Here is a 24,653-nt window from a genome sequence, read left to right as displayed (position 1 = left end):
TATAACCAAGTAATTCCACTACACCAGAGTACAGACCCTTCAGCCCAACTTGCCCACACCAGCCACCAATGTACGAGATAGTGTGGTGAAGAAGGCTTCACCGGCCTGTGTACCAAACACATTGTTTGGGAGGTAATGTTGCAATTGTACAAGACGTTGGTAAGGCCAGATCTAGAGTACTCTGTACAATGTAGGAAGGAACTGCAGATGCTGGTTTCCACCGAAGATAGACACAAAATGCTGGCCTAACTCAGCGGGACAGGCAGCATCTCTGGAGAGAAGGAACGGGTGACGTTTCAGGTGGAGACCCTTCTTCATTCTTCCCTCCAGAGATGCTGCCTGTCCCACTGAGATACCCCAGCATTTTGTGCATTATGTGCAGTCATGGTCAACTTGCTCCAGGAAGGATGTCATTCAATGGAAGAATTGGTGAAATGCAGTCACTGTTTAGTTTAGTTTCTTTTTGGTTTAGAGATAGAGCACGGAAACACCGGGTCCGCGCCGACCAGCGATCCCCACACATTAACACTATGCTATACCCACTGGGGACAATTTTTACATTTACCAAGCCAATTAACCTACAAACGTCTGGAGTGTGGGGGAATGAAACCGAAGATCTCGGAGAAAACCCACGCAGATCGCGGGGAGAGAACATACAAACTCTGTACAGACGACGCCCGTAGTCGGGGATCGAACCCGGGTCTCCGGCGCTGCACTCGCTGTAAGGCAGAAACTCTACCGCTATGCCACCTGTTGTAAGGTGTAAACATTTAATGTGAACATTGTGTGAGGTGGGAGCAAAGATAATAGAGCAGAGCAAGATAGACCACTCGACCCTAAAAACCGTAGTAAGTCATGGCGCCATTTTAGTAGGCAGAAACTTGCAGAAACATTTTTTTTTTAAATGACAAAAATCTGTGAATTGATAGATGAGATACATTCTGCATTTTTATGGTATCATCACACATACTGTTCCCCCAAAACACTGATTACAATGCGAGAGGCGTAGCGAACGGCGGGTTTTGCTTACTAAAATGGCGGACGTTACGCTCCTTTGCGAACTACACTTCAGTATAGGCGATCTCGACGGAGTGGTCCATCTTGCTTCTCTAGTATCTTTGGGTGGGAGAATGCCAACCACAGAGTTTGCTGATTTAATGAATGAAATCCGCTCTTTCACAGCAATAACGGATGGCGGCCCAGTGGAGAAGAAAGGGGGTCCCATGCACACTGGTGTGGTGGTGGGAATCGTGATGGCCGTCATCGTGATCACCGTCATCATTCTGGTCGTGATCTACATCAACAGCCACCCCCTGTCTTCTGCTGCCATATTTTTTATTGAGGTGAGTCAAAATCTCATTCATAATCCCGAACCTTTGAATGTCTTGGATGAACACGATACATTGAGTCATAGAGTCATCGAGTGACACAGTGTGGAAACAGGCCCTTCGGACCAACTTGCCCGCATCGGCCAACAATGTCCCAGCCACACTAGTCCCACCTGCCTGCGCTTGGTCCATATCCCTCCAAACTTGTCCTAACCATGGACCTGTCTGATGGTTTCTTAAACGTTGGGATTGTCCCAGCCTCAACTACCTCCTCTGGCAGCTTGTTCCATACACCCACCACCCTTTGTGTGGAAAAAGTTAACCCTCAGATTCCTATTAAATCTTTTCCCTATCACCTTGAACCTATGTCCTCTGGTCCTCGATTCCCCTACTCTGTGCAAGAGCCTCTGCTGCAGGTAGATAGACTGACAAAGAAGGCATGTGGTATGCTTGCCTTCGTTGGTCAGGGCATTGAGTATAAGAGTCAGGAAGTCGCCACGCAACTTTATAGGACTTTGGTGAGGCCGCATTTGGATTATTAGTTTAGTTTTTTTAGTGTAGAGATACAGCACGGAAACAGGCCCTTCGGCCCACCGAATCCTCACTGACCAGCGATCCCTGCAGATTAACACTATCCTACACTAGGTTTTCCAACTGTCCCGTATTAGCCAGGACATCCCGTATTTTGAGATAAATTGGTTTGCCCCGTAGGGGACCACCCTTGTCCCGTATTAGGCCCGGGGGACGCATTAGGCCTGGACAATGTAGGCCCGGACACTGTAGGCCCGGGGGCCACTGTAGGCCCGGACACTGTAGGCCCGGGGGCCGCTGTAGGCCCGGACAGTGTAGGCTAACGGAGTGTGTTCGGAGAGTGGGGCCGAGTGTGTTCGCCGAACGGAGGTTGCATAGCAAACCGCCTCCCGGCCCAGGCGGCCGCCATTGGTGGAGCGGGAGCACGTGGCCGCTGGCTGGGTGAGGTCACGTGGGGTGGGGTGTGGGCGGTGACATCGCCTTTTGTCCCTTATTTGGGAGTTAGAAAGTTGGCAACCCTACCCTACACACACTAGGGACAATTTTACATTTATACCAAGCCAACTAACCGACAAGCCTGTACGTCTTTGGAATGTGGGAGAAACCGATGATCTCGGAGAAAAGCCACACAGGTCACGGGGAGAACGTGCAAACTCCGTACAGACAGCACCGGTAGTCAGAATTGAACCCTGGTCTCTGGTGCTGCAAGACAGTAGCTCTACTCTGTAAGACGCTGCATCTCTAAACTAAACTAAACTAAACTAAACTTTGCTACCCATCCATTTGAGGAATTCTGATGTTTGTTTTTGTACAATTATAATCAGGAATAAATTACTGCTTATCACTCAGCACCCGACACTGTGAGATGAATATGACTGTCCCAGGAATACATGTCAAAACAGAATACTGTGGATTTATTTGGGCGATTCATAAGGAAAGGAAACAGCAAATGATCGATTCTGCCCACATGTAAAAATCACTGGGGCTTTCAAAGTGAGAGCACAATTTTAACTGAAACATCGCATCACCTCTTCCCATCACTTGCAGCTTCATCTGTTTGGACTACTTCCGCTGAGTGGTTCGCACGCAACAAAAGCTTTTCACTGTACCTCGGCACAGCTGACAATAAACTAAATTAACTGACACTCAAGAACTTAGTCGACACAAAATGCTGGAGCAACTCAGCGGGTCAGGCAGCATCTCGGGAGAGAAGGAATGGGTGACGTTTCGGGACCCGAAACGTCACCCATTCCTTCTCTCCCGAGATGCTGCCTGACCCGCTGAGTTACTCCAGCATTTTGTGTCTACATTCGATTTAAACCAGCATCTGCAGTTTATTTTTCCTCACAACAACTTTTCTTGAACTTTGGAACCTCCTTTGAAACAGGTGCAGTGAAATTCATCCATTGATTTACTTAATGGATGATTATGAATAAAATGAATTAAAAAATGTATTTGCCAAGTATTGTATACATGCGAGGGAATTGCCTTGGTGCTTTGCTCGCAAGGATAACATCACGACATGCAGTAGACAATTAAAAATAAAACGTAATAATTTAAACATGTGAAGATAAAGTACCAGGGTAAAAAGAGGCAACAGACTTTGATGGTTGAGTAGAGCTGCTGTTCGTAGAAAAAAAGCTGGGGGTTTTTTGCCGATGATGATTTAATTTATTTAATGTAAGAAAATAACTGCAGATGCTGGTACAAATCAAAGGTATTTATTTCACATAATGCTGGAGTAACTCAGCAGGTCAGGCAGCATCTCAGGAGAGAAGGAATGGGTGACGTTTCGGGTCGAGACCCTTCTTCAGACTGAATTAATTTAATTTATTTGATTTAATTTATTTAAATCATTTAATTTGATTTAATTTGATTTAAATCATTTAATTTAATGACTTAGTAAGGTAACCTGCTCCTGAAATACAATTCTGTTGACTAAACACATTCTGCACTTTTAATGTTTATTTTTTTAATTTTTAATTTAATTAATTACAGTGCATATAACAACAACAGTAAACCCCATCCCTCCCCTTTCCCTACATAATCATGAAAACAAAAAAAACAAAAAAAAACAAATAAATAAATAAAAATAAAATTTAAAAAACATAACTACAACGTGACAAAAAAGACAAAAAGCACAAAAAGATAATTTTCACGTCAAATATTTCAGTATTTTCACTGCTGGATTCAAAGCGTGCGGCATTGAGGGGATAGTTGAACTTGTCCTTATGCTGTAGCACTGGGTTCCATATGTTGAAGAACCTTTGAGGGACTAAACATATTCTAAGGAATTCTCTTTATTCCTTGGAGCGCACAAGGAAGGGAGGTGATCTCATAGAGGCGTACAAGATCGTGAAGGGAATAGATCGGGTAAATGCAAAGTCTTTTGCCCAGAGTAGGGGAACCGAGAACCAGAAGACATAGACGTAGAAGTCACGATCGCATTGAATGGAAAAACAGCTCCAAGGAGGCCTGTCCTTGCTCCATTGATCCTGTACCTTGTGTCAAACACTATAAAATGTGCCTGGGTACATTGAAGGGATATGGGGGGAACGCAGGAACAGGGGTACTGATTGGGAATGATCAGCCATGATCATATTGAATGGCGGTGAAGGCTCAAAGGGCCGAATGGCCTACTCCTGCACCTATTTTCTGTGTTTCTATGTTTCTATGCTAGGCCTATTCTCATTCAGCATGCACGTTGGAACATTGTGCAAATGGGCCCTGGGTTTGGACGGTGTCTACACTGACTCCTGGTCTCACCACAATGCTTCCTTCCATCTGGAAGATTAATATCATGTATCTCCGAGTCAAAGGCAAATGGGACTAACTTACATTGGGCATCTTGGTCGGCATGGATGAGTTGGGCCGAAGAGCCTGTTTCCGCGTTGTATGACCCGATGACTCTGTCTACAAGTCCATTATTCCACTTGCATTCCCTAGTAAATTATGGGCTTCTGGAACACAGACATGAAGCAATCATTTCCAGTGTGTTGGTGGTCCTCAATATTTTTCTCATTTTACTTTCTCATTTTATTTCTCATTTTATATTATTTTATTTCTCACAATATTTCTCATATTATTTCTGACAATATTTATCATTTGACATTCATTTTACACTAAATTCTGCCTCAGTCTCAGCGACAGAGCATTCATTGCATTATTGACAAAGACTATATTTCATGCAACGACGTAAATCAAGAGAAATGTCTCCATCTGCAGTACTGGCTGCAATCCAGCAAGTATAGCTTTCGGTTTAGGTTTATTGTTGTCAAGTTTAGTTTAGTTTAGAGATACAGCAAGGAGATACAGGCCCTTCGGCCCACCGAGTCCGCCTTGACCAGCGATCCCCGCACATTAACACTATCCTACACACACTAGGGACAATTTACATTTATACCTAGCCAAATAACCTACAAACCTGTACGTCTTTGGAGTTTGGGAGGAAACCGAAGATCTCGGAGAAAACCCACGCAGGTCAATAGACAATAGACAATAGACAATAGGTGCAGGAGGAGGCCATTCGGCCCTTCGAGCCAGCACCACCATTCAATGTGATCATGGCTGATCATCCACAATCAGTACCCCGTTCCTGCCTTATCCCCATACCCCCTGACTCTGCTATCATTAAGGGCTCTATCTAACTCTCTCTTGAAAGCTTCCAGAGAATTGGCCTCCACTGCCTTCTGAGGCAGAGCATTCTACAGCTTCACAACTCTCTGACTGAAAAAGTTCTTCCTCATCTCCATTCAAAATGGCCTACCCCTTATTCTTAAACTGTGGCCCCTGGTTCTGGACTCCCCCAACATTGGGAACATGTTTCCTGCCTTTAGCTTGTCCAATCCCTTAATAATCATATGTTTCAATGAGATCCCCTCTCATTCTTCTAAATTCCAGCGTACAAGCCCAGTGGCTCCAGTCTTTCAGCATACGACAGTCCCGCCATTCCGGGAATTAGCCTAGTGAACCTACGCTGCACGCCCTCAATAGACAATAGACAATAGGTCACGAGGAGAACGTGCAAACTCCGTACAAACAGCGCCCGTGGTCGGGATCGAACCCGGGTCTGTAAGGCAACAACTCTACCGCTGCGCCACAGTGCCGTCCTTACCAATGTACGGTGAAAAGCTTTGTTTTGCATGCTATTCAATCAGATCAGATACACCATGCATAAATACAATCGAGTCAAACTCATGTACAATAGGTTTAGTTTAGAGATACAGCGCGGAAACAGGCCCTTCGGCCCACCGGGTCCGTGCCAACCAGCGATCCCCGCACATTAACACTATCCTACACCCACTAGGGACAATTTTTACATTTACCAAGCCAATTAACCTACAAATCTGTACGCCTTTGGAGTGTGGGAGGGAACTGAAGATCTCGGAGAAAACCAAACTCAAGGTCAGGGGGAGAACGTACAAACTCCATACAGACAGCGCCCGTAGTCAGGATTGAACCCGGGTCTCCGGCGCTGCATTCGCTGTAAGCCAGCAACTCTACCGCTGTGCCACCGTGACCACCCCAAGATTGATCAAAGGGGAAGGTGCCTTCCCCTTTGATCAATCTTGGGGTGGTCACGGTGGCGTAGCGGTAGAATATAGTTCAGAATATAGTTCTCAGCATTGTGGTGCACCTGTTCTCAGCATTGTGGTGCACCTGTTCATCGACATAAAGTCCAATGTCCGCAATGGGGTACAGGTGAATCAGAGAGGAAAAAGCTGTTCCTGAGCCTGGTGGTGCACGCTTCCAAGCTTCTGTATCTTCGGGGAGAAGAAGGAAAGACTGGGGTAGGACAATTGAAATTGGAATTCAGAAGGATGAGAGGGGATCTTAGGGAAACATATAAAATTCTTAAGGGATTGGACAGGCTAGATGCACGAAAGATGTTCCCGATGCTGGGGGAGTCCAGAACCCGAATAAGGGGTGGGCCATTTAGGACTGTGATGAGGAAAAGCTTTTTCACCCAGAGTCGTGAATCTGTGGAATTCTCTGCCGCAGAAGGCAGTGGAGGCCAATTCACTGGATGTTTTCAAGAGAGAGTTAGATGTAACTCGTAGGGCTAACGGAATCAAGAGATACGGGGAGAAAACAGGAACGGGGTACTGATTTTAGATGATCAGCCATGAAGGGCTCGAAGGGCCGAGTGGCCTACTCGTGTACCTATTTTTCTATGTTTCTATGAAACCTTGTGCCTAAGCTCGTGATCGTCTAACCTATTAACATGAGGTCCCAGTGTCTCAAACATGGGGTTTTCAACATGGCTCCATCCATGGAAAGTAACTGAACCAACTGCGATTGGGAAGGATTAGCTCAGTGTTGATGATAAACCTCTGCAGCAAAGGCAATAAATAAAAAGAACATGTATCTCTGTATCACATTCCACAATCTCAGCACTGCACAGCCAGCTAATCAATCATCGTATTATTGCTGTGGGAAAATCAAAAAACAAAACTCTAGGCGCCGGAAACTCTAACAAAACCAGAAAATGCTAGAAAAAAAACTTCAGCAGGTCAAGCGGCATCTGCAAAAGGAAAACTGTCAATGTTGCTGCTTCACAGCGCCAGAGGCCCGGGTTCGATCCTGACTACGGGTGCTGTCTGTAAGGGGTTTGTACACTCTCCCTGTGACCTGCGTGGGTTTTCTGCGGGTGCTCTGGTTTCCTCTCACACTCCGAAGACGAGCATGTTTGAAGGTTAATTGGCTTCGGAAAAAAATTGTGCTTTGTCCCAAGTGTGTGTAGGATAGTGCTAGTCTGCGGGGCGATCGCTGGTTGGCGTGGACTCGGTGGGCCGAAGGGCCTGTTTCCACACTGTATGTCCAAAGTCTAACCCACAAGCAGGCAAAAAAGACATAAACTAGAAATATTAAAACATAGCCATAACACAATGACAATAACTGAATTAAGCATAAATGGCTCCTACAGTTACAAGCTAAAGGTGTCCAACCACTTACAATGCCCATATCCGGACGCTTGTTCCAGTGAGGTAGTTATCAGGAGGTAAATACATTTATCCACATTTAGTAAGTACTTGACCAAACCTCTCCTGCATTGGTGCAGCACCCTCTCCTCCCCCGCTCTCCCCTCCCCTCTCCCCCCCTCCCCCTCCCCTCTCCCCCCCTCCCCCTCCCCTCTCCTCCCCCTCCCTCCCCCCCCTCCCTAGGAGATAGATATAAACTTTAAAATGTGAATAACTTTAAAAATATAACACCGATTTCAATGGAACTTCTTCCATTAGCACCAAAAGGGACGACGGAGAGTAAGGTGGGCCTAAAATTGCCGCGCTATCTTGTGCCGCTTTGGCTGTAGTTCAGGAACAAACAAACAAACAAACAAACAAACAAACGAGGGTTTCAGTATTATAGATGGGGGCTCAAAGACAAATATCTCCTCTCTCCAGCCAGATCTAAGAGCATTAAAAAGGAGAAGGAAGGGTTTATTTTTAACTTAAATGATTCGCAGCAGAAGGATTCGCAGAAACAGTAATGGAGCAGAATTTATAATGGCTTTTAGATCATTAATGGATGCATGTTTGAAGGAAACAAACTTAAAATGGTGTGAACTAAGGGCAAAGAATTGAATCTAAGTGAGATGCAGATCCCTTTAAAAGCCCTGATCCCTTTAAAAGCTCCAAATACAGCCTGCACTCTAAATGCTATCAGCACCTAAAACCATCCTTCAAATACATTTTTCAAAACGGCTGGCAGCCCAAAAGATTTCTTCCCTCAAGGCAAAGTTTACTATTGTTCAAATTACACGCAGAGTGCACCCTGGGGAATCTTTGATATTAATTTTGAGTTTTAATACATTTCCAAATGGGTCATAATTCTTTCATTATCGCATCGAGCTGCTAATGAAAAGAATACCGGTGATCGCAATGTTCAGAGTTTAAAATAAAATATTTGTCCAAAGGGAGCCATTATCTTCAGGGTTCTCTAATAAGATTTTAGACGGGTCTATTCCTTGTGCTGAGCCGTTCTCTGTTCAATGTTCTCATCCGGCTGACATTTCTGGCTGATTCAAGCAGGGCTGAATTTTTTTTTTAAGCAGCCCGTCATTCCTGTTCTCTCCTGCACTTTATACACAAGACCATGTAATTTGTCAGAAGGAACTGCAGGTGCAGGTTTAAACCGAAGATAGACGGACACAAAATGCTGGAGTAACTCAGCGGGACAGGCAGCATCTCTGGAGAGAAGGAACGGGTGACGTTTCGGGCCGAGACCCTTCTGACCCGAAACGTTTGAAGAAGGGTCTCGACCCGAAACGTCGCCCCTTCCTTCTCTCCAGAGATGCTGCCTGTCCCGCTGAGTTACTCCAGCATCTTGGAGTGTGGCACGGTGGCGCAGCCTTACAGCGAATGCAGCGCCGGAGACTCAGGTTCGATCCTGACCACAGGCGCCGTCTGTACGGAGTTTGTGACCTGCGTGGGTTTTCTCCAAGATCCTCGGTTTCCTCCCACACTCCAAAGACGTACAGGTATGTAGGTTAATTGGCGGGGCAAATGTAAAAATTGTCCCTAGTGTGTGTAGGATAGTGTTAATGTGCGGGGATCGCTGGGCGGCGCGGACCCGGTGGGCCGAAGGGCCTGTTTCCGTGCTGTATCTCTAAATCTAAAAAAATCTTGTGTTCATCTAAGACCATATAATACATGGCTACCTGCAGTTGGTCCATTTAAAGTCAGTTTTCCCAATGCCACATAGATGTCCAGATTAAGGAATTCCCTACCGACAATCACTATGGGGACATCTCAACCACAGAGACCACCCTGGTTCAAGAAATTGGTTCAGCATCGAGCGCAGCACTGTGGCGCAGCGGCAGAGTTGCTGCCTTACAGCGCCAGTGACCCGTGTTCGATCCTGACCACACAGATTGTACGCTCTCCCCGTAACCTTGTGGGTTTTCTCCGGGTGCTCTGGTTTCCTCCCCACCCTCCAAAGACGTGCAGGTTTCGTAAGTTGATCGGCTTCTGTAAAGGAAGGATCGAACCCGGGTCTCTGGCGCTGTGAGGCAGCAACTCTACCCACTGTGCCACCGCTGTGCCACCCCCTTCATCGTTCCTCATCTCAATGTGCTGATGGTTTGGTGTGAAAAAAGAAAGCGATAAAAAAATTGTTCGTCTTCTACATTTCCACTGCCTCAGTGTGGAGTTTCTTGGCTTTCCTTTCACTTCGAGCGGTAAGCTAAACCAACAGCATACTTGTCAAATGTTTCCAAACTTCACTTCCAATTCACTTTTTCCATTCTTTACAAAACAGTATATCAGCTATCATTTTTCTGATTAGTGGTCTGGGTTTATTAAAACCATATATTCACACAGCAAAGCAAGCCTGTTTCCAGTTAGAGCCACCCCTAATATTGCTTGTGGGTCTCTCTGCTTAATAACGTTGCATGTTACGTATCAGCAGAGGTCATTGAACTTAAACTGGCTGTGGGATCATGGTGAAGGTCACATTGTAGATGTTACTGGCTACTAGTCACTGCCCAGTGAATTATGGGTGGAATGTGAGTAAGTGCAAAGCCCTGAGGACCAGGCTGGTTGGAGTAGATTGGGCATTTGAGCCAAAACTTTCCACAGCACGTCACGGTAGAGTTGCTGCCTCACGGCGCCAGAGACCCAGGTTCGATCCAGACCACGGGTGCTGTCTATATGGAGTTTGCACGTTCTCTCCGTGACCTGCGTGGGTTTTCTTCGAGATCTTCAGTTTCCTCCCACACTCAAAAGACGTACAGGTATGCAGGTTCATTGGCTATGTGTGAATGTAAATTATCCCTAGTGTGTGTAGGATAGTGTTAATGTGTGGGGATCTCTGGCCGGTACAGACTCGGTGGGCCGAAGGGCCTGTTTCTGCCCTGTATCTCTAAAACTAAAAAAAGTCAACCCGAAACGTCACCCATTCCTTCTCTCCAGAGATAGACAATAGACAATAGACAATAGGTGCAGGAGGAGGCCATTCAATGTGATCATGGCTGATCATTCTCAATCAGTACCCCGTTCCTGCCTTCTCCCCATACCCCCTGACTCCTCTACCCTTAAGAGCTCTATCTAGCTCTCTCTTGAATGCATTCAGAGAATTGGCCTCCACTGCCTTCTGAGGCAGAGAATTCCACAGATTCACAACTCTCTGACTGAAAAAGTTTTTCCTCATCTCAGTTCTAAATGGCCTACCCCTTATTCTTAAACTGTGGCCCCTTGTTCTGGACTCCTGTCTGCTGGATGCTGCCTGTCCCGCTGAGTTACTCCAGCATTTTGTGTCAATCTTCGGTTTAAACCAGCATCTGCAGTTCCTTCCCACACCTTATTCCCTTATCATGTATCCATCCGTACACTGTGGACGGCTCGATTGTACATTTGTGTTGACTTTCCGCTGACAGGTTAGCACGCAACAAAAGCTTTTCGCCGTACACATGGCAATAAGCTGAACTGAAGCATTAATTTAGTTCCTCCTCCACTGATACTGTCCGGCATTTCGATTAGATTCGATACTTTTCATTGTCACATGTGACAAGCCACAGTGAGACACTTTGTTTTGCATACCTAGGTATGCAAAGAGTCACCACCTAAAGGGCACTTACAAAGTTTCAAGGCACCCCATTATTGGCACTCCCCTCCTTCCACCCCTACCCCTACCCCCCCCCCCCCCCCATCTCCCCCCGCCCCCCCCCCCCCCCCCCTCAGAACTCTGCCAGTTGAACGATAGACAATAGACAATAGGTGCAGGAGGAGGCCAATCGGTCCTTCGTCTCGGGTTTCGAGGTGGGGGGGCGGGGGGGAATGGCGGTTATTTCCGATTTGTGGCGTCCGGGGGTAACAGTTTGTGCCTTTTTGCTCCCTGCCATTCCCAGCGCCGCCCCCACCGGTGGCTGGCCATGAAGTTCAGGAACAACGTTGGACATCCCACCTACACGGAGGTGGAACCCGCGGGCCACGACAAGGAGGGGTTCCTGGAGGCCGAGCAGTGTTGAGACCACCCTGGGGTGAAGGCGGCCGAAGCGGAAAATGGCCACGGTCCTCCGAACCACGGGGGGCGTACTCTCTCCTGTTCCTAGCCACAGTCTGTGGAGGACACCTTGCCGACCAGCCTCATGCCAATGAATGAAGTGTACCACCTCCCATCCCCGCAAACAGCCGACCCTACCCGTGTACATGAGATGTAGAATAAGTTACAACTAATAAGTATATGTACATTTATTTCTTCGCAAACCAGTTGTATTCACATGCATATATATATATATAGTATATATATATATATATATATATATACAACATACCAGAGTATAGGTAGACCTTATACAATGGAGCATTTCCATCCACTTTACTGGGGGAAGTGGATGCAATTTAGATTTGGTTCGTCTAATTTATATAATGCAGTTATAATGCACAGTTCTCCATCCCAGAATTATAGGCTTTGTATTGTTCTCATAGTCAAAGCCAGTAGCATTACATTTTAAATGTGTCTTCATTTTTTTTGGGTTGCTATATGTTAAAATAAAAGATTTTCCATCGTTGGGGCTGAGCACAGGAATTTGTAACCTGCAGGAATGTTCTGCAGAAGATACACCGAAGATACTCCGAACATTCTGGAGTAATTCAGCGGGACAGGAGAGAAGGAATGGGCGGCATTTTAGTCCGGGTCTGAAGAAGGGTCTCGACCCGAAACGTCACGTATTCCTTCTGTACCAGAAGTGCTGCCTGGCCCGCTGAGTTGCTCCAGCATTTTGTGTCCACATTAGGAATATGTAATGCTCTGCTTCAGGAGTGTGTGGGGCCACGTTGTGAATTCACGTTGGGCATAATCTTTCACAGGATTGGGGGAAGGAATCTGCCTCACGTTTTCTCACCTCCCACCCGCTAGACACCACTGACTGCCAGCCCTAATGTGTGCATTATGCTCAACCTTGCTCAACGTGCGTTTGGGCCTCCAGACCTCAACGGGGTCTTGGCCCAAGGGCGAACCGGAGAGCTGAGTTACAGAGCTGACGTGAGCGACGTGGTCCTGGATATCATAACCATGTGTGTGGAGACACGAAGCCCAGGTGAAGCTGAAGCCAGTGGGAACGTTCTCAAGTTGACTGGAGCCTGTCCTCACACAAAGGAAAACGGTTGTAGTTGTGGTTGCTGGAGGTTGTATAAGAAAATAACTGCAGATGCTGGTACATCGACTTCTCCAAATTTAGATAGTTCCTCTGTCCCTCTCTTCCCCTCCTCCTTCCCAGATCTCCCTCTATCTTCCTGTCTCCACCTATATCCTTCCTTTGTCCAGCCCCCCTGACATCAGTCTGAAGAAGGGCCTCGACCCGAAATGTCACCCATTCCTTCTCTCCTGAGTTGCTGCTTGACCTGCTGAGTTACTCCAGCATTTTGTGAATAAATACCTTGGTTGCTGGAGGTTGATCATCTCCATGCAGGACCTGACTGCAGGAGATCCTCAGAGCAGTGTCCTTGGCCCCAGCCATCTTCAGATGCTTCACTCGTGATCTTCACCCCACCGGATGTCCACTGATGTCTCCACAATATTCAATCACACTCACAACTCCTCATCGAGGGAGTGAGTGTCAGTGAATCGTTCTCACCTAGCCCACAGCTAACAGTGGCCCGTTTCCTACTTTTTTGGCATATCTCTCATTCATTTGTTCCACATCTCTCCACATCACCTTCTTCGTCTCTCGTTTCCCTTTCTCCTGACTCTCAGTCTGAAGAAGGGTCTCGACCCCAAACGTCACCTGTCGCTTTGTCTCCAGAGATGCTGCCTGACTGAATGAATGATACTTTCACTTTTACCGATATCTTTTACTTTCACAAGCAAAGCAAGTGCCGAACAACTGATTGGTTCATTACCTGAAAGATAGAGTTTGGGAACAAGACCTTGTGGTACATCGACCATCGATCACCCGTCCACACCAGTTCTATGTTGTCCCATCTTTCTCATCCACTCCCTACCCACAAGGAGAAATTTATCGGAGCCAATTAACCTACAAATCCACACATCGTTGGAATGGGGATGAAAACCAGAACCTGGAGGAAATGCATGCGGTCACAGAGAGAACATGTAAACTCCACACAGACAGCACCCGAGATCACGAAACCTGGTCCCTGGTGCTGTGAGGCAGCAGTTCGACCAACTGTGCCATTATGCCCAAGGGTGGTCTTGACCATCCACCCTCGTCCTCCCATGACAATACAATCGCTGAGTCAGCAAAATATTATGGGCCCCATCACCCAAAATCTCAACTGGACCAGCCACATAATAACGTAAAAGAAAATAACTGCAGATGCTGGTACAAATCGAAGGTATTTATTCACAAAATGCTGGAGTAACTCAGCAGGTCAGGCAGCATCTCAGGAGAGAAGGAATGGGCGACGTTTCGGTTCGAGACCCTTCTTCAGACTGATGTCAGAGGGGCGGGACAAAGGAAGGATATAAGTGGAGACAGGAAGATAGAGGGAGATCTGGGAAGGAGGAGGGGAAGAGAGGGACAGAGGAACTATCTAAAGTTGGAGAAGTCGATGTTCATACCGCTGGGCTGCAAGCTGCCCAAGCGAAATATGAGGTGCTGTTCCTCCAATTTCCGGTGGGCCTCACTAAGGCACTGGAGGAAGCCCATAGAAACATAGAAACATAGAAAATAGGTGCAGGAGTAGGCCATTCGGCCCTTCGAGCCTGCACCGCCATTCAATATGATCATGGCTGATCATCCAGCTCAGTAGCCTGTACCTGCCTTCTCTCCATACCCCCTGATCCCTTTAGCATAAAGGGCCACATCTAACTCCCTCTTAAATATAGCCAATGAACTGGCCTCAACTACCTTCTGTGGCAGAGAATTCCACAGACTCACCACTCTCTGTGTGAAGAAATGTTTTCTCATCTCGGTCCTAAAAGCCCTTATCCTTAAGCTGTGACCCCTGGTTCTGGTCTCCCCCAACATCGGGAACAATCTTCCCGCATCTAGCCTCTCCAACCCCTTAAGAATTTTATATGTTTCTATAAGATCCCCCCTCAGTCTTCTAAATTCCAGCGAGTACAAGCCCAGTCTATCCAGTCTTTCCTCATATGAAAGTCCCGCCATCCCAGGGATCAATCTGGTGAACCTTCTCTGTACTCCCTCTAAGGCAAGAACGTCTTTCCTCAGGTTAGGAGACGAAAACTGCACACAATACTCCAGGTGCGGTCTCACCATGACAGAAAGGTCAGACTGGGAATGGGAGGGGGAGTTGAAGTCCTCGGCCACCGGGAGACCAGTTTGGCCAACGCGGACCGAGCGCAGGTGTTGAGCGAAGCGATCGCCGAGCCTGCGCTTGGTTTCGCCGATGTAAATAAGTTGACATCTGGAGCAGCGGATGCAATAGATGAGGTTGGAGGAGGTGCAGGTGAACCTCTGTCTCACCTGTAAAGACTGTTTGGGTCCTTGGATGGAGTTGACGGGGGAGGTAAAGGGACAGGTGTTGCATCTCGGGCGGTTGCAGGGGAAAGTGCCCGTGGATGGGGTGGTACTGTCAGTACAAGAACAGGTCAGAGTCTGAATGTTTTAGACTTTAGAAATACAGCATGGAAACAGGCGCTTTGGCCTACCGAGTCCTCACCGACCAGCGAAGACCCCGTACACTAGCACCATCCTACGCACTAGGGACGATTTACAATTTACAGAGGTCAACATTGGAAAGACTAGGCTTGTATTCACTGGAGGTTAGAAGGATGAGAGGGGGATCTTATAGGGACGAATAAAATTATAAAGGGACTAGACAAGCTAGATGCAGGAAAAATGTTGGGGGAGTCCAGAACCAGGGGCTACACAGTCTAAAAATAAAGGGGAGGCCATTTAAAACTGAGGTAAGAAGCACCCAGAGAGTTGTGAATTTGTGGAATTTTCTGCCACAGAAGGCAGTGGAGGCCAATTCAATGGATGAGTTTTTAAAGAGAGTTAGATAGAGCTCTAGGGGCTAGTGGAATCAAGGGGTATGGGGAGAAGGCAGGCACGGGTTACTGATTGTGGATGATCAGCCATGATCACAATGAATGGCGGTGCTAGCTCGAAGGGCCAAATGGCCTCCTCCTGCACCTATTTTCTATGTTTCTATGACTGAGAGTGGAAACCGGAGCACCCTGAGAAAACCCACACAGGGTCACGGGGAGAATGTACAAAAACCCTGTACACCCAGGACCCTTAGTCAGGATCGAACCCGGGTAGCTGACGCTGTGAGGCAGCAACTCTACCGCTGCGCCACCATTTTGTGAAGAGTGGCTCATCCCCTGTCGACCCAAAGCCGTTCCATCACCCACACGATGGGAGAGATGCACGGTGGCACAATCTCCGCTCTCCTGGCTTTCAACAACAAGTAGCCAGCCATCACTGGAGACTGAACAGCCGGTTCATTTGACCTTCCATCCACGGACCTAAACATTCCTTCCTTCCCTCCTCACTGCAGCAGTGTGGCCGCTGTATTTGCCCCCTTCTCCAGTATAGCACCTCCCAAACCACTGGCCTCGACCACAGCGGGCACCAGGGAACCCCACCAGCTGCAGGTTCCCCTGCAACCCACACGCTATTCCGACTCAGGAACATACAGTCTGAAGAAGGGTCTCGACCCGAAACGTCACCCATTCCTTCTCTCCCGAGATGCTGCCTGACCCGCTGAGTTACTCCAGCATTTTGTGCCTACCTTCGATTTAAACCAGCATTTGCAGGTTTATTTTTCCTACACTTTGTCACTGAATCTCAATCCTGGAACTCCCTGACAAGTGCCATTGTGGGGTCACCTTCACCAGCTAGACTGCAGAGGTTCTTCACGAGGGCAGATTACCACCATCTTCATCAAGGGCAAGTCGGGGCGGGTAATAGATACTGGGCCTTGGCATTAATGCACATATCCCAAAACAAAACAGGTGGCACAGCGGTAGTGTTGCTGCCTCACAGCACCAGGGACCCGGGTTCGACCCTGATTGCCGGAGTTTTCGATTTAGAGATACAGTGCAGAAACAGGCCCTTCGGGTCCACATCGCCCAGCGATCCCCGCACACTAACACTATCCTACACCCACTAGGGACAATTTTTTTACATTTGCCCAGCCAATTAACCTACATACCTGTACGTCTTTGGAGTGTGGGGGGAAAACGAAGATCACGGAGAAAACCCACGCAGGTCACGGGGAGAACGTACAAACTCCGTACAGACGGCGCCCGTAGTCAGGATCGAACCTGGGTCTCTGGCGCTGCATTCGCTGTAAGGCAGCGCCACCGTGCCATTGTACGTTCTTGTACGTGGGTTTTCTCCTAGATCTTCGGTTTCCTCCCACACTCCAAAGACGTAAAGGCCGGTAGGTTACTTGGCTTGGTATAAATGTAAATTGTACCAAGTGTGTGTAGGACAGTGTTAATGTGCGGGGATCGCTGTTCGGCACGGACTCGGTGGGCCGAAGTGCCTGTTTCCACGCTGTATCTCTAAACTAAACTCAACTAAATGAATCAGGAAAACAGAGTGGGCTACAAGTGCACAGGGGACCAGTAGGGTCCAAGTGGCTGTGTTTCAACTGAAGTTCTATGGGATGCAGAGATTTCATCAAGAAGTAGAGATGGTGATATCTGTGACCACTAATCCTCACTGATCTCACACACACTCACACACACTCACACACACTCACACACACCCATGCAAAAATAAAGCAAACAGTAAGGATGATTAGTACGGGTGTCAGGGGTTATGGGGAGAAGGCAGGAGAATTGGGTTGGCCAAGAGAGAAAGATAGATCAGCCATTTTGGAATGGCAGAGTAGACTTAATGGGCCGAATGGCCTAATTCTGCTCCTAGAACTTATGAACATAACCTGAGCAAATGCTGATGTATGTGTACATAGACAGCATATAAATACGCATGGGCTTTTGAGCATGGATCACAGGGGTCTGGTCAGACTAGGAAGTCCACCTACCACTAAACAAAATTTAAAAGACACTTGGACAGGTACATGGATAGGAAAGGTTTAGTGGTATAAGGGCCAAATGCAGGCAGGTGGGACTGGCTTAGATGGGTTCGCATGGACAGGTGGGCCCAAGACCTTTGACTATGACTCTCTCCCCTCCTCCTCTTTGACCAATTCCATGTCCCTGCTCCCAGCCCAACCTAAACTGGGTGACACAGCACAGTGCACAGATTGCAAGTGGGGCCGATGTGCAGGATATATCACTGCACACACTGAACAATTGGACATGAGTTTATTTATTTGATTGCATTGCGTACACAGTTGGCAAAGACTGCTTGTAAGCATATACGCTCAAAGAGCACTTGTGAAACTCGAGATCAGGTTTATCGTGTCTTGTGTCTGGAGCTAGTCATTGATGTATTTGCCTTGTTCCTGTGGAAATATAGCTTTCAAAAGTGTTATACCTCGTCCGCCTCCTCATTAGCGTGCGGTCTATATCGTATCGCAGCATCCAGAGGGGTCCGTCCATCTGTGCACAGCAAGATCCCGCAACGTGGCTCGAGTCCGGGTAACCCGCGCCTGAAAATCACAACGCTGCAGCTGATGGAAATCCAAAACAAAAACCGCAGGAAACACCAGGCAGGTCAGGCAGCATCTGCGGAAAGAGAAACAGCAGTAATATTTCAGATTGAAGGCACTCCAATTAGGGCAGCTTATTGAAGGATACATATCACCCAGAGTACCAATGGCACAACGGCAGAGTTGCTGCCAAACACCCGGGTTCGATCCTGACCTCGGGCGCTGTCTGTACGGAGTTTGTACGTTCTCCCGCGTGGGTTTTCTCCGGGTGCTCCGGTTTCCTCCCACACTCCAAAGACGTACAGGGTTCATAGGCTAATAGGCTTCTGTAAAGATTGTAAATGGTCCCCAGCGTAGGATAGTGTTAATGTGCGGGGTCATCTCTGGTCGGCACAGACTCGACGGGACGAACGGCCTGTTTCCACGCTGTTGCGTCTCCAAAAACTAAACTCAACTAAACGGAGCGAAAGAGGACAGAGAGAAAATATATATATATATATTCCCCTCATCAACCAGTCCGCACAATTTCAGAATGAGTCAGCCTGCCAAGGAGATGAAGATATGGATGAATTATGAGGTGCTTGGCTGGCATTCCTCTTGTTAATAGACCCAGATATGTTGATTTGACAGCGACTGGCAGCACTTTGCTCTGAGACAGACTGCAGCACCTCCTCATCAGATCCAGTCTCATTCTGGCAACATCGCCATTTATTACATCAATATACCTCAATGCCCCAGAGTCACAGATCGCTTGCCCAAGCTCAGGCCTGTCATTGTCATTTAAATGTTTTTAAATGTATCATTCCTTTATGATAATGTCCATAGCAGCATCAATAAATTAAATCAGAGAACTTTCTATCTTGGCATCACTTTTGTGTCCAGCACCAGTCTGAACCATTTATCTTCCAGCCCAAAATAAATCATACCAAATCTTTCTAATTAATCCCACTTCCCCAATCCTTCTCTGTCAGTCTGATCATTGTCTCTTTTCTGGGTTGAAACAGAGTCATAATGTCAGAGAGTGATACAGTGTGGAAACAGGCCCTTCGGCCCAACTTGCCCACACCGGCCCACCTGTCCCAGATACACTAGTCCCATCTGCCCGTGTTTGGTCCATATCCCTCCAAACCTGTCCAATCCGTGTACCTAAGGTAGACACAAAATGCTGGAGTAACTCAGCGAAGAAGGGTCTCGACCCGAAACATCACCCATTCCTTCTCTCCCGAGATGCTGCCTGACCCGCTAAGTTACTCCAGCATTTTGTGTCTACCTTCAATTTAATCCAGCATCTGCAGTTTTTTTCCTATCCATTTACCTGTCTAACTGTTTCTTAATTGTTGGGATAGTCCCAGCCTCAACTACCTCCTCTGGCAGCTCGTTCCACACACCCACCACCCTTTTCGTGTGAAAAACCCAATGTGTGAAATTTAACATTAATTCTTATTCCACCATCTTTAAGACGGTGAATTCCAAATCACTGTGAAAAAATGTCTACTTGTTCTTGTTGCTGTGCCCGCTACCTCTTGGTCATGACGCCAAAATTAACTGAAGATAGACACAGAAAGCTGGAGTAACTCAGCGGGACAGGCAGCATCGCTGGAGAAAAGGAATGGGCGACGTTTCGGGTCAAGACCCTTCTTCAGACTAGTTAACTGTTTCTCCTTTTGAATGCGGCTCACGAGATGATGGGAATGCGGCACGGTGGCGCAGCGGTAGAGTTGGTGTCTCACAGCGGCCAAGACCCAGGTTTCATCCTGACTACGGGTGCTGTCTGTGCAGAGTTTGCATGGTCTCCCAGTGACCACGTTGATTTTCTCTGACCCGAAACGTCACCTATCCTTTATCTCTAGAGATGCTGCCTGCCCCGTTGAGTTACTTCAGCATTCTGTGTATTATCATGATACATAGCAGGTATTTATTCACGAAATGCTGTGTTACTCCAGCATTTTGTGAATAAATACCTTCGATTTGTACCAGCATCTGCAGTTATTTTCTTACACATGATACCTAGCAGAATCACATCTCCCTCTGAGAGTAAGTAGCCTGGTTTTAAACAACAGGAAATTGCATTGAACAATAGAAACTAAACTATTCCATAGATGGATGGCTTAATCAGAACCAAAGTAAAATTTTTAAAAATCAAAAAGTACATTCAAAGACTTTGGGAAAATGTCTATTTGTATCCTGGATTAATGGAAGAGATAACTCATGAGGATGTTGCCAGGACTCAAAGTCCTGAGTTAAAGGGGAAAGTTAGGCTGGCCAGGGCTTTATTCCTTGAAGTGCAGGGGACTGAGTATTGCAGTGCAAATTGTTTTAGGTGCCGGAGCAGCTGCTGTTAAGTTCCCCGCTGGTTAAAATTCCCCGCTGTTTATTTTGGCTTTTTGTTTTTCTACAGAGGTGCCGGAGTAGAGCTCCAGTCAGCAACTGCACCCCCGGGACTGAGGGATCTTATAGAGCACCTGTAAATGGGGGAATAGGGGGATGGCACCTGTAAATGGGGAAATAGGGGAGGGCACCTGTAAATGGGGAAATAGGGGAGGGCATCTGTAAATGAGGAATTGGGGGAGGGCACCTGTAAATGGGGAAATAGAGGAGGGCACCTGTAAATGGGGAAATAGGGGAGGGCACCTGTAGATGAGGAAATAGGGGAGGGCACCTGTAAATGGGGAAATAGGGGAGGGCACCTGTAAATGAGGAATTGGGGGAGGGCACCTGTAAATGGGGAAATAGAGGAGGGCACCTGTAAATGGGGAAATAGGGGAGGGCACCTAGAAATGGGGAAATAGGGGAGGGCACCTGTAGATGAGGAAATAGGGGAGGGCACCTGTAAATGAGGAAATAGAGGGCACAACAAATTTCACACCAGCAATGTTCTTGAATGAAGGCGACACCAGTCTAGTGAAGGGTATCAATGAGAGAGAAATGGAGTGTGCAGTGGGAGAGAGATGGATTGAGGCTCTGTATGATTGTAAATTGTCCCTAGTGTATGTAGGATAGGGATTGTAAAGTGGGATGGGGGATGTAGGATAGGGATCGCTGGTTGGCAATGGTTCGGTGCACCAAAGTGTCTGTCTCCATGCTGTATCTCTAAACTAACAAGGTGCTCAACACTGGAATGGCAGAAGTGATGTACACCACTCCCAAAATCCAAGGTATCACAAAATGTAGGAGTAACTCAGCAGGTCAGGCAGCATCTAGGAGAGAAGGAACGGGTGACGTTTCGGGTCGAGACCCTTCCTCAGACTGATGTGCAGATGCTGGTACAAATTGAAGGTATCACAAAATGCTGGCGTAACTCAGCAGGTCAGGCAGCATCTAGGAGGGTGACATTTCGGGCCAAGACCCTTCCTCAGACTGACTTTGGAAAGACTTGTCTTGGTGATAGTAACACAGATCCACATGGTTGTTATATTTAGTGAAATCAGAAACACATTCTGTGCATCTGGGTACACAGGAACAATTTTAGGATCTTGTGGCAAATCAAATAAAAATAATTTCTGTGGAATCTCAGGCTGGAATCCAATCAAAGACTTTCCACTATTTGTTATGGATACAAAGATGAGTGGTGACTGGTGAGTGGAGCAGATTTTTTTGTGTTCCAGTTGCCAGGGTGAATTGTTATTCCGTAAAAGCCCCCTCAAGGAACGAAACGGCAGATTCTCATCGCTGTTGCTGTCACCACTTGACCCTGACGAGCACATAAAAACAAACTATTTCCACAAATTGTGTCCAGTCCCAGAATCTATGAGATGAATAGATCGGGGAGATGCACAGAGCCTCTTGCCCAGAGTAGGTGAATCGAGGACCAGAGGACGTAGGTTTAAGGTGAAGGAGGAAAGATTTTATAGGAATCTGAGGGGTAACATTTTCACACAGAGGGTGGTGGGTGTATGGAACGAGCTGCCGGAGGAGGTAGATGAGGCTGGGACTATCCCAACGTTTAAGAAACAGTGCGACAGTTACATGGATAGGACACGTTTGGAGGGATATGGACCAAACGCAGGCAGGTGGGACTAGTGTAGATGGGACATATTGGCCGGTGTGGGCAAGTTGGGCTGAAAGGCCTGTTTCCGCACTGTTTCACTCTATGACTCTATGATGAATGCTTATTTTTATTTTTTTCGGTATATTTTAGTTTACTTCAGGAATACAGCATGGAAACAGGCCCTTCGGCCCATGGAGACCATGCCGACCATCAACTCAATGCTAGTTCTATGCTATCCCACTTAGTCATCCACCTGCCTGCACACTAGGGGCGATTCACAGAGAGCAGATTAACCTATAACCGGATTACATCAAAATTTGCAAAACTCAGTGCAGGATTCTAATCTAAAAACATCAAAATACATTTGTTCTGAGATTAATACAGCTGATGGCATTTAAAAATATATATATTTGGCTGCTAGATGCATAAGAAAGGTTTAGAGTCAGGGAGTCAGAGAGTCTTACAGCGTGGAAACAGGCCCTTCGGCCCAACTTGCTCACGTCGTCCAACATAACCCATCTACACTAGTGCCAACAGCCTGCGTATCCCTCTAAACCTGTCCCATCCATGAACCTGTCTAAATGTTTCTTAAACGTTGCGATAGTATCTGCCTCCATTATCTCCCCCGGCAGTTCCTTCCAGATATCTTGGTCCAGGTGGGACTAGTGTAGCTGGGACATGTTGGCTGGCGTGGGCGAGTTGGGCCGAAGGGCCTGTTTCCACGCTGTACCACTCTATGACTCTACGTCACAAATACAGTGGCCGTTCCTCGGAGCCCGCAGGACTTGGGAAGCATCTTCGTACACGAGAGCATCGTTCATCGTTTTCTCGACAAACTGGATGGGATTCCTTCTCATTCAGGCCAAGAGTTTAAGGTATCCATCATGTGGTTCCAAAGCACCGCATCATCCCACATTCATCATTGTTCAGGTTAACTCCCATACCCTTAACATCAAGAGGGACTGAGGGCTGGAATCCGGAGGAAGAGCTGTGATGACAAGATGCACATCGAGTTCCTGACTCAACCAAGTGAGCTCCATGTACTGGCCGTTCCATTCCTTGGCTGGCTTCTTGCCTCTGGAAAGCACTGAGATTACCAGTGTTACTCAACCAGATGTGTTAAAAAAAACTTCAGGAACTAACTCACATACAGGATGAAGGAACCCACTCCTGAATAAACCACCCCATGGAATAACCATAGACACATAGAAAATAGGTGCAGGAGGAGGCCATTTGGCCCTTCGAGCCAGCCCCACCATTCATTATGATAATAATAATAATAATAATAAACATTTATTTTATATAGCACTTTTCCAGGTGCTCAAAGACGCTTTACAAAAACAGTCATGACATAAAAACAAACAGACGAACTATCCTGACGGAGAAGCGGCGAACAAAAAGCGTCAGCGTCCTCTCGCGTCAGGGTCCGGCAGTAGACAATAAAGAACACAAGACACACAATTACAATTTTAACACAAACAGCCATCACAGTGATTGCTCCAGGCACACCCTCACTGTGATGGAAGGCAAAGAAAAGTCTTATCTCCTCCTCATTCTTCTCCCGTGATGCCACGAGGCGATCGAGGCTCCCGACTTTTGCAGCCCCCACCGGGCGATGGAAAGTCCCAGGGCCGAGCCGAGCAGGCCGATGAAGGTCCTGAGCCCCCACCGGGCGATGGAAAGTGCCGCGGCCGAGCCACGCAGGGCGATGAAGGTCCTGAGCCCCCACCGGGCGATGGAAAGTGCCGCGGCCAGGCCACGCAGGGCGATGAAGGTCCTGAGCCCCCACCGGGCGATGGAAAGTGCCGCGGCCAGGCCACGCAGGGCGATGAAGGTCCTGCGAGCGAGTCGATCAAACCCATGGCTGATCATCCACAATCAGTAACCCGTGCCTGCCTTCTCCCCATATCCCTTGATTCCGCTAGCCCCTCGAGCTCAATCAAACTGGCCTCCAGTAAATTGGCCTCCACTGCCTTCTGTGGCGGAGAATTCCACAAATTCACAACTCTCTGGGTGAAAAAGTATTTTCTCACCTCAGTTTTAAATGGCCTCCCCTTTATTCTTAGACTGTGTGGCTCCTGGTTCTGGACTCCTCCAACATCGGGAACACTTATCCATGACCTCCAGAGATGCACCCTTTATGAATAAAATTCATAATTTTATATGTCTCTATAAGATCTCCTCTCATCCCCTCTCACCATGCCTCAAGTAGGGCGTGCAGCGTAGGTTTACTAGGTTAATTCCCGGAATGGCGGGACTGTCATATGTTGAAAGACTGGATCGACTAGGCTAGTATACATTGGAATTTAGAAGGAT

General features: G+C 47.4%; 1 protein-coding gene across 2 annotated transcripts in view; it reads left to right on the top strand.

The window, feature by feature from the left end:
• LOC144607688 (plexin domain-containing protein 1-like) overlaps nt 1-12,352 on the top strand; it is a 149,748-nt gene extending 137,396 nt beyond the window's left edge. For both annotated transcript variants that reach the window (XM_078424697.1, XM_078424698.1), the window contains exons 13-14: nt 1,183-1,343; nt 11,704-12,352. In XM_078424697.1, coding sequence (XP_078280823.1) covers nt 1,183-1,343; nt 11,704-11,823 — 281 coding nt within the window. In that variant the 3' untranslated portion in view covers nt 11,824-12,352. The remainder of the gene's footprint in view (nt 1-1,182; nt 1,344-11,703) is intronic.
• Nucleotides 12,353-24,653: the final 12,301 nt, after the last annotated feature.

Source organism: Rhinoraja longicauda, chromosome 29 (assembly GCF_053455715.1).
Source record: "Rhinoraja longicauda isolate Sanriku21f chromosome 29, sRhiLon1.1, whole genome shotgun sequence".
Classification (NCBI taxonomy): Eukaryota; Metazoa; Chordata; class Chondrichthyes; order Rajiformes; family Arhynchobatidae; genus Rhinoraja; species Rhinoraja longicauda.
This window is presented reverse-complemented; position numbering and strand designations above follow the sequence as displayed.